Source organism: Caenorhabditis remanei, chromosome II, assembly GCF_010183535.1.
Source record: "Caenorhabditis remanei strain PX506 chromosome II, whole genome shotgun sequence".
NCBI classification, from domain to species: domain Eukaryota; kingdom Metazoa; phylum Nematoda; class Chromadorea; order Rhabditida; family Rhabditidae; genus Caenorhabditis; species Caenorhabditis remanei.
Window position 1 is genome coordinate 15484213 of NC_071329.1, and position 15561 is coordinate 15499773.

The 15561-nt window shown below is 37.0% G+C and overlaps 3 protein-coding genes across 3 annotated transcripts; all 3 read left to right on the forward strand.

Moving 5' to 3' along the window:
• Nucleotides 1-4695: 4695 nt before the first annotated feature.
• GCK72_007168 (uncharacterized protein) lies at nucleotides 4696-6114 on the forward strand (the record flags this gene model as incomplete). Its single annotated transcript, XM_053726013.1, has 4 exons — nucleotides 4696-4875; nucleotides 4938-5079; nucleotides 5148-5279; nucleotides 5330-6114. 4 exons carry the CDS (start codon nucleotides 4696-4698, stop codon nucleotides 6112-6114), a joined length of 1239 nt encoding a protein of 412 aa, XP_053590207.1.
• Nucleotides 6115-9027: 2913 nt separating this feature from the next.
• GCK72_007169 (uncharacterized protein) lies at nucleotides 9028-10451 on the forward strand (the record flags this gene model as incomplete). Its single annotated transcript, XM_053726014.1, has 3 exons — nucleotides 9028-9228; nucleotides 9274-9415; nucleotides 10168-10451. 3 exons carry the CDS (start codon nucleotides 9028-9030, stop codon nucleotides 10449-10451), a joined length of 627 nt encoding a protein of 208 aa, XP_053590208.1.
• A 1339-nt stretch (nucleotides 10452-11790) lies between these two features.
• GCK72_007170 (uncharacterized protein) lies at nucleotides 11791-15028 on the forward strand (the record flags this gene model as incomplete). The annotated part of the gene is made up of 9 exons (XM_053726015.1): nucleotides 11791-11991; nucleotides 12042-12183; nucleotides 12250-12381; nucleotides 12424-13203; nucleotides 13788-13858; nucleotides 13904-14045; nucleotides 14129-14269; nucleotides 14314-14914; nucleotides 14968-15028. The coding sequence occupies 9 exons, from the start codon at nucleotides 11791-11793 to the stop codon at nucleotides 15026-15028; spliced, it is 2271 nt and encodes a 756-aa protein (XP_053590209.1).
• Nucleotides 15029-15561: the final 533 nt, after the last annotated feature.

Genomic DNA, 15561 nt, shown 5'->3' on the forward strand with positions numbered 1-15561 from the left:
CTACCGTAACCCAAAAATCGGGAAAGCAGGTGCAAACTGAATATACGGGGCCAATACTTTGGTTGTGACTCCCTGGGCACCTTAACGCAATTCTCCAAAAATTTGAGCCAGTTTGGCCGCAACATCCAGAAATTTCCAAAAGTTTCCAGAATGTTCCAGAAACTTCTAAAAACTTCCAGATACATCTGGAAAGTTCTAGAAAGTTCTAGAAAACTTTTGAATTTTGGCGGGAATTCAAATATTCCAGAACCTTCTAGAAACTTCCAGATACATCTGGAAAGTTCTAGAAAGATCTAGAAAACTTTTGAATTTTGGCGGGAATTCAAATATTCCAGAAACTTCTAAAAACTTCCAGATACATCTGGAAAGTTCTAGAAACTTCTAGAAAACTTTTGAATTTTGGCGGGAATTCAAATATTCTGGAACCTTCTAGAAACTTCTAGAAAAACTTTTGAATTTTGGCGGGAATTCAAACATTCCAGAACCTTCTAGAAACTTCTAGAAAAACTTTTGAATTTTGGCGGGAATTCAAATATTCCAGAACCTTCTAGAAACTTCTAGAAAACTTTTGAATTTTGGCGGGAATTCAAATATTCTGGAACCTTCTAGAAACTTCTAGAAAAACTTTTGAATTTTGGCGGGAATTCAAATATTCCAGAACCTTCTAGAAACTTCCAGATACATCTGGAAAGTTCTAGAAAGATCTAGAAAACTTTTGAATTTTGGCGGGAATTCAAATATTCCAGAAACTTCTAAAAACTTCCAGATACATCTGGAAAGTTCTAGAAACTTCTAGAAAACTTTTGAATTTTGGCGGGAATTCAAATATTCCAGAACCTTCTAGAAACTTCTAGAAAACTTTTGAATTTCGGCGGGAATTCAAATATTCCAGAACCTTCTAGAAACTTCTAGAAAACTTTTGAATTTTGGCGGGAATTCAAATATTCTGGAATCTTCTAGAAACTTCTAGAAAACTTTTGAATTTTGGCGGGAATTCAAATATTCCAGAACCTTCCAGAATCTTCTAGAAAACTTTTGAATTTTGGCGGGAATTCAAATATTCTGGAATCTTCTAGAAACTTCTAGAAAACTTTTGAATTTTGGCGGGAATTCAAATATTCTGGAACCTTCTAGAAACTTCTAGAAAAACTTTTGAATTTTGGCGGGAATTCAAACATTCCAGAACCTTCTAGAAACTTCTAGAAAACTTTTGAATTTTGGCGGGAATTCAAATATTCTGGAATCTTCTAGAAACTTCTAGAAAACTTTTGAATTTTGGCGGGAATTCAAATATTCTGGAATCTTCTAGAAACTTCTAGAAAACTTTTGAATTTTGGCGGGAATTCAAATATTCCAGAACCTTCTAGAAACTTCTAGAAAAACTTTTGAATTTTGGCGGGAATTCAAATATTCCAGAACCTTCTAGAAACTTCTAGAAAAACTTTTGAATTTTGGCGGGAATTCAAATATTCCAGAACCTTCCAGAAAATCTTTTGAATTCCGGCGGGAATTCAAATATTCCAGAATCTTCTAGAGACTTCTAGAAAACTTTTGAATTTTGGCGGGAATTCAAATATTCTGGAATCTTCTAGAAACTTCTAGAAAACTTTTGAATTCCGGCGGGAATTTAAATTTTCGAGTTTTGCCGATAGTTCAAACGTTCTGAAAACTTCCAGAAACTCCCAGAAAAACTTTTATATTTTGGCGGGCTTTCGATTCGAAAAATTTTTGTGACGTCTCAATGTTTTTGGGACGCTCAAACAATTGAAAGGACGTCTAAGTGTTTCAAGCGATATTTCTTTTTTTTAAGAACATCTAAACTAAAATAGAGCCAAAAGACTTCAATCGAAAAACAGAATATAGAGAAGCAACCAACAAAGCTGATTAGAAGAGCAACCCTTTCGAAGAAGTGTCCATGAATAGATGTCTCAAAATCGTCTCACTTTTGACTTTCCAGCAGCGTCTTTTCGATTTTTCATCTTTCATCAAACATGTCAAAGAGATGTTTCTAGACTCTTTAGTTTTGGTGCTTTGACAACGGGTAAGTAGAGGGAATCCAAAGTTTTCTCTGAGAACTCCGGAATGTCGAGATTAATTCTTTTGAAGTTCTGAGGTGTGATGGCCAAATTTGCAAAGCTCTCATACGGCCGACCGAGGAAGGCCGCGGCCTCGGGTCAGCTTTGCCTCCAACAACTAAAAAAAACAGCGGCCGGGTGAGCTGCTGTGAAACTGACTGAAACTTTGTTGTAGAGCCGGAATCAAGAATACCTAAAGTGAAAAGGTCAGAAATCTTTTGTACCGCATCTTATGCTAAACGACAAAGCAGTGCAATTAAGAAGAAATAATGAAAAAACAGATAAGTCAAAACGAACAGTAAAGTTATAAGAAAATTGCATTATTTCATTCATCTCAAAAGCTTTTTTGGATTTAGAAGGAGTTTTCCAGCAGTTTCTACTTACAAACTTCAAGTCATCTAAGTCCAGCGAAAATCGCGGCGTAGCCGCGAATTTCCTGCTGGTTGGTACTAACCAACAATGTTTCTTATTATGTGAACTATTAGTCTTCTAGAAATTTCATACCAAAAATTACCCAAAAAAAGAAAGAAATTTATGCATCAACCTAATACTTTCAAAAAATGCACTTAAAGTTTTATTAGAACGTTTTTGAAAAAAATACTCATCCTATAATTCATTTCGTGAATTTTCGGGATACTGACAAATTTCTCATACAATTTTCTATCAAATGCAAGATCAGGTGCACAGGTACTGACATAATTATTTTATTTTTAGAATGCGGATTAACAAATTTTTCATCACAATCACTTATATTCCCTCAATTTTAATACAAAAGCTCCTCAATAAATTACTTTGCCATAGCAAAAAAAGCAACCAAAAAAAAACATTTCGACCTGGCGGGAACGAACTTACAACCCAGTGCGCGAGAGTCATCTGCGTATACAGGCAAACCGCTCCGAATGAATATTGGTCCAAACGCCGATGAACACTCGGCGTCAAAACGATACCAAAAAAGACATCAAATTTGGTCCTAATTTGGACCAATTTTGATCCTCGGCGGTCGGCAGCGGAAAGTTTGGGCAGGGGTTCCACGGATGAGAATTTTCTGGCGCTTTCTAATTGTTTTTGACTTTTTATGTAAATTTTAGAAAATTTACAAAAATAATCATTCAAATTTTTTGTATTTTAAATTCCATTTTAATTTTTAAAAACGTTTAGGATTTTTTTAAAGAACTCGCAGTTGTGGAAATAATATAGAGAAAACATTTAGAAATATAGAGAAAACATTTAGCGCAGGCCGGAATCCAATCTTTGAAAGCTCTTTTGAAAGGAACAATGTTTAATTCTTAAAATTTTCGAAATAAAACTAACCTCGAAAAATAGAAGAAAATGAAATAAATAATTGAAAAATGAATGAGTGCCAACTCATCCACATTTGATCCTCGTTTCTTCCTCGGCGCTTTTGAGAAACTCCCAAAACTGAGGACGCCCGCAATTGACCCGCGTTTGAACCTCAAAACTGCTCTGGTCCCGTTGCATAAAATTAGGACCACGTTTGGTCCAAATTTCGCCCTTCACCGGCTTTGGAATTCAATATGAAAAAGCTTGACAATATGAAACGTTTGAGAGCCCATAACTCGGCTCGCAGAGGCATTTAACAGGTTTTGATGGCAGAAATGGAGTCCACGTAGTCGAAAGTACCTATAACCAAATTTTTAGGTCGTTTGAATGCCGCGTCTCCAAAGAGTTCCCTTGTGAGAGCTCATAATCAATCGGATTTTTTCTGGACAACATCTTCATGACCTACGTCATCATCCGCATCATCTTCACCTACATCAGATCCAAAGCAATAATACATAACTGACACCTTCGAAATGTGTATTTTTTTCTTTGTTTTTAACATGATTGTCCTTCGTTTTTGGTTTTTTTATAAATTTGATAAATTTAAGAGTTCTAATGAAATATATATTTAAGCAAAACAGGAGAAAAAAAACGAATCGATGCGAGAATCTGAACCGCGCTTTCCCCAACCCTCCCTCAAGTCTTGACCTACTTTTACGTAACACTTGTGGGAGATGTGTGCCTAGACTTGTAAGAGGCTTCTGCTAGACTTGGCAACACTTGCCAGCAGGAATGTACAGTAACTTTGCTAGTGTGAAATACGTAATCATCGGCGAAAGCGCCTCAATCATGCCGGGATGAGAGGAGGCGGCCCGGGATGGGTGTTAAGTCGTTCATTGTCCGGACCTGGGAATGCTTACTTGCGCAGATCTATGTTGACTCATTATTTGTTTTTAAAAAATTATATACCCATATTTTTATTCTATGTACATTCTAATTATTTACTGATTCCGAAATTGATAAACGACGCAAGAGAAGTCAAGCAGTAGATTACAGATATTTACAGAAGAGAGCTGAAAGAGTCCGTCTACACGGCAGACCGATCCCTTGACAGTGGACACTTCCCGTAGAAAAGACAAACACCTGGTAGATGAAGAAAATGCTTACACAAAGCATCGAATTGTTTTCGATAGGAAGAAACCGTGCAGAATCTGATTCATTCGTGATTCATTTGTGATGATGTTTCATTTTTAGTTGTCACATTATAAAACATCCGTCGTGTATCCTTGTGATTTTCTATATAAACCATACTGAAAGGCATCATTCATCGTTTCTATTCATGCAATTCGCTGTTATCCCATTCGTTCTCTTTTCTATTTTCCATACTGTGACTGCTGCAAGTACTCCAGTATGCACAAGTGGATTCACCTTAATTAATAACAAATGCCTAAAGCTGTATACAACTCCTGCAAGTCACTCCGCAGCTGAAGAATCTTGTAGGAGCGTTGGAGCCACATTAGTGACTGTCAAAAATGAAAATGTTGGTCCTGAATAGAATGAAATCGAAAATTTATTTTTCAGGAAAATCAAGCGTTCACCAGTATTGTTGGTTCTACTGTTTCTTTTGTATGGATGGGTTTATATTGTCTGAACAGTGATCCTACAAAATGCTTATGGGACGATGGTACTGGATCCGCACGGATGTACAATAACTTTGCTAGTGGTACGTATTGAAAAACCTAGGCTTTATGGCACTTAAAAATTCTGTGAGGTCTATTAATAATTTTTCAGGTTTCCCACTTGTCGATATCGGAAAATGTGTCTACTACTCTGTGCGAGGGGTATTAGCAGGAAAATGGGTTAGCGGAGATTGTGACGTCGCTCTAAGAGCATACGTATGTGAATTGCCGTATACTTTTGCAGGTGAATATATCTCATTTCATTTTTGTGAAATTTTTTAATAGATACTTCAGATAACTGTCCTTACAATTACAACGGATTCTGTTATTCCATTCATAACGCGTCGGCTTCATTTCTTATAGCACAAGAGATATGTGAACATGAATGCGGGAATCTTGTTTCAATAACTTCTGAAATGGAAAACAGATATGTTACCACGATGGGGAGTCGCGGGATAACTTCTAATTACGTATACATAGGAGCAATGTTTCCAAGGTCTAACGCGTTTGCTTGGATTGATGGATCAGTTTGGAGTTATAATAATATTGATCCTTTCCACACTCCCAGTAGCGGTTATTGTGCGACCATTGGGAATTCAAAAACAAGCAACTATGGTTTTTGGACGAGCGTTCCCTGCAATTGGGCTCATCCTTTCATTTGCAAACGTCCTGCTGGAACTCAGTGTCTTCAGAATCAACCAACTGTAACAGTTACTCCTGTTCCGAACCAGCCACCGTACTGTAACTCTTCCCTCCTTCTCGCTCCTGGAGTCATTGCTTCTCCCAATTATCCACAAAATTATGACAACAATCTATTCTGTTCTTACCAATTGGCCACTCTTGGGTCCTACAAGATTTTTCTCAGATTCAGCAAATTTATCACTGAATCAAATGATGATATCGTTAAAGTTTACGATGGCGCCTCTTCGAATAAGCCTCTTTTGGGATCATACAGTGGCAACTTGAGCTCATTTGGTTTAGTTTCGACCGGAAATACGATGTATGTCACATTCAAGACTGATGGGAGTAACGTAGCTCAAGGATTTTTTACCAGGTTTTTGGTGTATACCGGTCTCTGAACATATTAATGTTAATAAATATTTTTGGCAATCTGACATTTGTATTTGTATTTTTATTCTGGTTAAAAGATTACCAATAAACGGGCGAGAGGCTGAGAATGATACCATTAATGTTTACGATGGTGACTCTTCGAATAAAACTCTTTCAAGGATTTGGCCAGATATGCGGATTTTCAGCCAGATATGCATCATACACTCCCTACTCAGGTTGAAAATTGTAATAATTTTAATGAAGCTTTTCGGTAATGTCGGAAAGATAATGAAAATAATTTGTTTCTGGCTAAATTCAACCACGATTTAGAAGTGTCCGGTTTGATGAGTGCAAGAACAAGAAGTCACAGCTCAGAGAATTTTGCAAGAATTTCCGACTACAGTTTCTCAATTTCCTTACTGTAAATATCACTTACCTAGTGCTTGACTTCTTTTTTAAAAAATATTTTCAGTGAAAAATTAGAATGTAGAGTAAAAATATGGAAAACTAATTTTAAAAAACAAATATTGAGACAACATAGGCACAAGTGAACATTCCCAGGTCCGGCCAACGTAGAAGCCGTTTTCAGGCCTCTTCCTCTAATCCCGGCATGATTGCGACGCTCTCACCGATCTGAAACTTCTTGCTTCCTAATCCTGGTTTTAACCAAAAATTAAAATCATTCGGCAAAAACGCTACAACAGGTGGCATTAATGACACTTTCAGCGGCGCAGACGCCATTTTAACCGCAACAAACGTCATTTCGACGGCGGCAGACAAACACCTGATTGATAAAGAATCTGCTTACTTAACGCATCAAATCTGATAATAACAGGCATAATCTGATAATCTGATTGTCGATGATGCATCGAGTGGTACAATAGTTGGTATAATATTGCTTTTTAAAGTTTGTTATATTATTCATACTTCATGTATTATAATAATCTTCTATATTGTTTATGTTTTATAATAAGGTTTTGGTTGTATAATAAGGCATTATAAAAGCCGACCATAACCATATAAGAAAGCCAGAATTTGGAAATTTCTAATTTCGAATAACAAAATACGGAAAACTTTAAAATTTCTGTGACTTTTCACAGGAAAAATTGCTTTTCGCAAATATTGGATTATCCCTGTGAAATTCAATATTTTTGAACAGAAAAAGTTGCAATCAGAACAAATGATGATATTTCTTGTGGGGATTTCCAGTAAAATAACAACTATGAGTTTTTCCTGTTTCGCGAAACATAAAATTTACATTTTGTAAAACATAACACCATTGATAAAATAAATACGTGAACTTTATTCGAATATCAAAAGCACTGAATTGGCAGCCTTGCCAACTCTGTGAAAAACAAATGAATTGAAAGAAAAATATAAAGAACACGTGAACTACACAGGGAGGAAAAGGATTCCCAGAATCGGCAAAGTTGCAGATCCTGTTATTAAAAAAAGATATTCCAGAATATTTAATTAAGTGAACTTTGGGACAGTAGGAGAAGAACATCTTCGTGGTTCAAATCGCTCTTCGAAAAGAAAGATGTTGATAAGAGCAGTAGAAGCCAATCGATGATTTGTATTAAATATCTTCAAGTCTCGTTGTCTGAAATTACCATCTGGATTATAGAGCTCTTTGGTTTTTACTACGAACCTCTTTAAAGTAAAATTCCAGTTGCTTCGAAATAATTTCAGTGATAAACCACCACTTATGTATATGTTTTGCAGATGTATTAGAGAACAAATTGATAGGTTCGGTCCTGAAATACGAATTTTTACAATGCATGCGCCTTACCTGTCCGCGAGAAGAACACTTATCCAAAATCTTCTTAATCCGAAAATGACAAACACTGCAGAATGAGAAATGAATTTTTGACATTCAAATAAATATCAGCGAAGAAATATCGTCGAAAAAATATCAACGTGCTCTAGATTTATAAAAACTCAGTTTTAGAGCAATGTTTGTCATTCTCTGACATGTGAGTGGAAAGATTTTGGATAAGTGTTCTTCTCGCGGACAGGTAAGGCGCATGCATTGTAAAAATTCGTATTTCAGGACCGAACCTATCAATTTGTTCTCTAATACATCTGCAAAACATATACATAAGTGGTGGTTTATCACTGAAATTATTTCGAAGCAACTGGAATTTTACTTTAAAGAGGTTCGTAGTAAAAACCAAAGAGCTCTATAATCCAGATGGTAATTTCAGACAACGAGTCTTGAAGATATTTAATACAAATCATCGATTGGCTTCTACTGCTCTTATCAACATCTTTCTTTTCGAAGAGGGATTTGAACCACGAAGATGTTCTTCTCCTACTGTCCCAAAGTTCACTTAATTAAATATTCTGGAATATCTTTTTTTAATAACAGGATCTGCAACTTTGCCGATTCTGGAAATCCTTTTCCTCCCTGTGTAGTTCACGTGTTCTTTATATTTTTCTTTCAATTCATTTGTTTTTCACAGAGTTGGCAAGGCTGCCAATTCAGTGCTTTTGATATTCGTATAAAGTTCACGTATTTATTTTGTCCGTGGTGTTGGGTTATAATACTGTATGTTTTATAAGGAATATAAATTGAAAGGAGCACAGAATTATTACCTTTTCGAATAAAATATGATATATCTGATCGAACCGCAAAAATCTCCCAGAATCTTTTAGGAATTCATGTTTTCTTGATTTTCGCTGGTGCCCCAAGAAATATTAGAAAACTTTGATTTTGAAGTTTCAATTTAAAAATTTCCAAATTCTGGCTTTCTTATATCACTCGTGTCAGTTTATATTCTAATGCTTCTATATAATAAATCCTAATAATACTCCGTGGTATTCTTGACACTGATGTATTCTTGACACTGATCAGCATTATGAAACATCGGTCGTGCACTCGCTTCTTGTGATTTCCTATATTAACCATACTGATAAAACATCATTCATGGTTTCTATTCATGCAATTCGCAGTGATCCCATTTGTTCTCTTTTATATTTTCTATACTGCAAGTGCTGCCAATACTCCAGTATGCACAAACGGATTCACCTTAATTAATAATAAATGTCTAAAGCTGTATACAACTCCTGCAAGTCACTCCGCAGCCGAAGAATCTTGCCGGAACGTTGGAGCAACATTAGTGACTGTCAAAAATGAAAATGTTAGTTGGTCGGGGCTAAAATGAAACTGAAACATGATTTTGAAGAATAATCAAGCGATCACCACTATTGTGGGATCCACTGCTTCTCTTGTATGGATGGGTCTGTATTGTTTGGACAGTGATCCATCAAAATGCTTATGGGATGATGGTACAGGATCCGCTGAAATGTACAGTAACTTTGCTAGTGGTAGGTACAGAAAATCACTGCACCTAAACAATTCTGTGAAATTTACATATTAATCGTTTCTCAGTTTTTCCACTTGTTGATAGCGGTAAATGTGTCTACTACTCTGTGCGAGGGTATTAGCAGGAAAATGGGTCAGTGGAGATTGTGACAACGATCCAAAAGCTTACGTATGTGAATTGCCGTATACTTTCGCAGGTGAATATATCTCATTTCATTTTTGTGAAATTTTTAAAGAGATGCTTCAGATAACTGTGCTTACAATTACAACGGATTTTGTTATTCCATTCATAGCTCGGCTGCATTTGTTCAAGCACAAGAGATATGTGAACAGGAGTACGGAAATCTTGTTTCAATAACTTCTGAAATGGAAAACAGATATGTTTCCAGGATAGGAAATCGCGGGATACCATCAGATTACATACTGATAGGTGCAATGTGACCAAGGTCCAACGCGTTTTCTTGGATTGATGGATCTGTTTGGAGTTACAATAACATTGATATTTCCACCTCTCGCGGTAGCGACGGTACTTGTGTGGTCACTGTGAATTCAGCAAGAAACTCTCATTCCATTGGATTTTGGGTGAGCACTACTTCCAGTAGTTCTTGGCCTTTCATTTGCAAACGTCCTGCTGGAGTTCAGTGTCCTCCGAACCAGCCAGTGGTTACGGTCACTCCTGTTCCTAACCAGCCATCTTACTGTAACTCTTCCCTCCTTCTCGCTCCTGGAGTTATCACATCCCCCAATTATCCAGAAAACTATGACAATAATCTATTCTGTTCTTACCAATTGGCCACTCTTGGATCCTACAAGATTCTTCTCAAATTTGACGAATTTATCACTGAATCAAATGATGATATCGTTAGAGTTTACGACGGCGACTCTTCGGATAAACCTCTATTGGGAACTTACAGTGGAAACTTGAACCCATTCGGTTTAGTTTCAACTGGAAATACGATGTATGTCACATTCAAGACTGATGAGAGTAACGTAGCTCAAGGATTTTTTACCAGGTTTTTGGTGTATTCCGGTCTCTGAACATATTAAAGTTAATAAATATTTTTGGCAACCTGACTTTTGTATTTGTATTTTTATTCTGGTTAAAAGATTACCAATAAACGGGCGAGAGACTAATAATGAGTCTTTCACGGGTGGGTTAAAGTAAGAAATACGGGCAACAATTATAATGAATGACCGGTAAAAGGAGAATAGTACAGTAAAATATATATGTAAACTAATATAAAAGACATTTTGAATCAAGAAAGAAAGTAATGCGGGGAAGGGTGGTTTGAGAGTAAAGAGTAAGTTTTAATAGCGGGTAATACTAGACATAATTAGGATACAGAATTAGGAAGGAGGGAGAAAATATGAGGTTTGGGTGCTGAAGGAATTCCACAGGGGAATGTTGTGAGAAAAAAAGTCAGAGCAATTGGATTTAAAACAAACAATATTCAAAATGCGCCGGGGGGAAGAGGAGAACCGGACATGCGAATCTAGGTTTGAAAAGTATGAGGTAACACTAAGAAATTTATACAGAAGGAGGAGCTGGGCTTTTAGTCTACTATGGCGCATAAAGAAGAGATTACGTTGAGCTAGCCGATCGGAATAGGAGAAATAAGTTATGTTGCAGCGTTAAAAGATTTTCCTGGTGAATAATCGGTAAAGAAGTTTCTAGCGATAACGATAATTTGTAGGAGGAGTACGATTCGAAAAATGTTTGCATTAATTTCTCTCTGTGAAAAGTTCAAAATGACGTTTTTGTGTGCACAGAGTGATTCTAGAAATGAGTTGTGAGGGAAAAGGTTACATCGATGATCACTGATAACATTTAAAAAATGGAGCATTGCGGTACATGTCATAATTTTCATTGGTAACTACTGTTGGCTAATATCGGAAAGATAATGAACAATTGAATTTTGGCTAAACTGATACCTCGATTTGGGTGCATCCGGCTCGAGAGCAGGAACAAGAATAAACAGCTGCGAGATTCAGAGAATCTTTTTCGTAAGATTGGCTCGTGCGCCGTCGAAATGGCTAGAATTTTTAAAGTTCCGGCTAATGAACGGCTCAAACTTCTTGCTTCCTAATCTTGCGCCAATTCGTTAATTATTCGGCAAAAACACCATAGCGGTGGCATTAATGCCACTTTCAGCGGCGCTTAGGTCATTTTGACCGGCACAAACGTCATTTCAACTGCGACAGACAAACACCTGATTGATAAAGAATATGCTTACTCAACGCATCAAATCTGATAATAACAAGCATAATCTGATAATCTGATGTTAATTGTCAGCATTATGAAACATCAATCTTGTACCCAACTCTTCTGATTTCCTATTTAAAACATTCTGAAAGGCATCATTCATCGTTTCTATTCATGCAATTCGCCGTTGTCCCATTCGTTTTCTTTTCTATTTTCTATACTGCGTTTGCTGCAAGCACTCCAGTATGCACAAATGGATTCACCTTAATCAATAACAAATGCCTAAAGCTGTATACAACTCCTGCAAGTTACTCCGCAGCCGAAGAATCTTGCCGAAGCGTTGGAGCCACATTAGTGACTGTCAAAAATGCAAATGTTAGTTGGTCGGGGCAAGAATGAAACTGATGTGAAACATGATTTTGAAGGATAATCAAGCGATCACCACTATTGTGGGATCCACTGTTTCTCTTGTATGGATGGGTTTGTATTGTCTGGACAATGATCCTTCTAAGTGCTTATGGGACGATTCTACTGGATCCGCAGGGATGTACAGTAACTTTGCAAGTGGTAGGTATTGAAATCCTTCGACTCCACCTAAAAAAAAATCTGTGAGATCTATTAATAGCTTTACAGGTTTCCCACTTGTCAATATTGGAAAATGTGTCTACTACTCTGTGCGAGGAGTATTAGCAGGAAAATGGGTTAGCGGAGATTGTGACAACGATCCAACAGCATTCGTTTGTGAATTGCCGTATACTATTGCAGGTGAATATATCTTTTTGTGAATGTTTTAAATAGCTGTTTCAGATAACTGTGCTTACAATTACAACGGATTTTGTTATTCCATTCATAGCTCGGCTGCATTTGTTCAAGCACAAGAGACATGTGAAAAAGAGTGCGGAAATCTTGTTTCAATAACTTCTGAAATGGAAAACCGATATGTTTCCACGATAGGAAGTCGCGGGATATCTTCAGATTATTTACTCATTGGAGCAATGTGGCCGTGGTCCGACATGTTTGCTTGGGTTGATGGATCTGTTTGGAGTTACAATAACATAGATCCATCCAACACTCCCAATAGTGGTACTTGTATGGTCATTGTGAATTCAAGAGCAAGCTCCAAAGCATTTGGTTTTTGGGAGGGTACCACTTCCAGTAATGCTTGGCCTTTCATTTGCAAACGTCCTGCTGGAGCTCAGTGTCCTCCGAACCAGCCATTGGTTAAGGTCACTCCTGTTCCAAACCAGCCATCATATTGTAATTCTGCACTCCTTCTTGCACCTGGAGTCATTACATCCCCCAATTATCCACACAACTATGATAACAATCACTTCTGCTCTTACCAATTGGCCACTCTAGGATCCTACAAGATTCTTCTCAAATTTGACGAGTTTATCACTGAATCAAATGATGATATCGTTAGAGTTTACGATGGCGACTCTTCGGATAAACCTCTATTGGGAACTTACAGTGGAAACTTGAACCCATTCAGTTTAGTTTCAACTGGAAATACGATGTATGTCACATTCAAGACTGATGCGTTCAACAATTTTCAAGGATTTTCTGCCAGGTTTTTGTCGTATTCCGGTCTCTGAACCTGTTAAAGTGAATAAATAGTTTTGGAAAATTGACTTGTTCATTGTTTACAAAATCGTGAAATTTCGGCTTCGGGGCAATGCGCAACGAGACATTTCGTAGCCTTTTTCAAAGATAACTTGACTTTTCCAGATAATTAACTTTTTGAGAAGTAAAAAAGTGTATTTTTGTGGTTTTGATAAAGGTGTGTTATGGCCTGGTGGCCTGAGCAAGATAATGTCTCTCAAAACGAACCTAAAGCAAATATATCTTGGTTCAATGAAGCGTTTTGCTAAACGAATGAATAAATTGTTAACCCATAGTACTACACAGTTTTCTAGAGGAAGAAAACGTGCAGAATTGGACTTTTGTTACAATTTTTGTTTAGATAACAACATTATGAAGCATTCGTCATGTACCTACCTCCAGTACATACTGATAAGACTCACTCATCGCTTTTTCATTCATGAAACTCGGCGTTTTTCTATTCTTTCTTTTTTCCATTTTCTATACTTCATTTGCTGCAAGTACTCTAGTATGCACAAACGGGTTCACCTTGATTAACTCTAAATGTCTCAAGTTTTTCCCACATCCAGGAAGTTATGCCACAGCGGAAGCATCTTGTCGGAGCGTTGGAGCAACATTAGCGACTGTTAAAAATGCAAATGTTAGTTGGTCCTAACTAGAATGAAATTGAAATATTGTTTTGCAGGAGAATCAAGCGATTGCCACTTTTGTGGATCGCAGGGTTGAAGCTTTATGGATAGGTCTGTTCTGTTTTGAGAATGATCCCTCAAAATGTTTATGGGACGATGGTACAGGATCAGCAGGAATATACAGTAATTTTGCAAGTGGTAGGTCAAGAGAAGGGTAATGAAAAAGTATAATACAGGCAAATCAGTTTGAAACCTTCCATCCATACATATATTTTTTTTAGGTTTCCCACGCGTTGAAGTCGGTAAATGTGTCTATTATTCGGGACGTGGAGTGTTGATGGGACAATGGATTAGCGGGGACTGCCTGGGGCTGCAGAAAGACATACAATCTCATGTGTGTGAATTGCCCCCTACAATGAAAGGTGAGAATAATATATTTTCAATAGTGTGAGCTTTACCATTTCAGATAACTGCGCTTACAACTACAACGGATTTTGTTATTCCCTTCATAGCCCCGCTTCATTTGTTGACGCCCAAGAGGCATGTGAAAAAGAGTGCGGGAATCTTGTGTCAATAACTTCTGAAATGGAAAACAGATATGTCTCCATAATAGCAAGTAATGGAACATCTTCAGACCGTGCATATATTGGAGCAATGTGGCCATCGCCTGATTTTTTATCTTGGATAGATGGATCCGTTTGGAGTTATAATAAAGTGGTCCCTTCTATATCACGTGGCAGTGCCAACTGTATGGTCCTTTCAACTTCAACATTGACCGCCGATCCGTTCGGTTTCTGGACAAACACCAATTGCAATAGTGTTTGGCCTTTTATTTGTAAACGTCCTGCTGGAACTCAGTGTACTCAGAATCCACCAGTGGTTACAGTCACTCCAGTGCCTCCAACTCAATCTTTTTGCAACGCGGGACTACTCCAAGCACCCGGCGTCTTCACATCCCCCAATTATCCACAAAATTATGACAACAATCTATTCTGTTCTTACCAATTGGCCACTCTAGGATCCTATAAGATTCTTCACAAATTCACCGAGTTTATCACTGAAGAAATGTATGATATCGTTGAGGTTTACGATGGCGACTCTTCAAATCAACCTCTTTTAGGATCATACAGTGGCAATCTGGGCTTATTCACTGTAAATGGGTCCGTCACGTGGGTACCTAGGAAAATCAAAAAATCGATATTTTTCGAAAATTTTTCCTGAAGAAGTTAGCTATGAAATCTCAACGGGAAATTATTGTAGACACTATTTTAAGCATTTTTTATGTTCAGAAGAAAATTCCAGCTCAACACCTTCATTGTGAAAATTTTCAAAATATATGAAATTTTTGGGTTTTTTTCATGAAATCGTTTTTATCTCGTCAGTGACACGAGAAGACGGGCTTTTTTATTTTAAATTCGGAATTTACATAAAATTTAGTATTGGAAACATGCTTTCCCTACTCGTATCTCTAGACCTAAAAAAAGATTTTTTGTGAAGAATGAGAAAAACTGCGATTTTAACTTTCAAGTCCTTCCAGTAAATTTATTTTGATGTTTCAAAGTAATGGTTTTTTGAAGTTTTTCATTCAATCATGCTATTTTTATTCAGTTCCGGTACAATTTTCGATCATACCACAAAAAATTTTTTCGAAAAAATTGAATTTTTTGATTTCTGAAAATTTTCTACCGAATTGAATCATTCCGACTGAAATGTT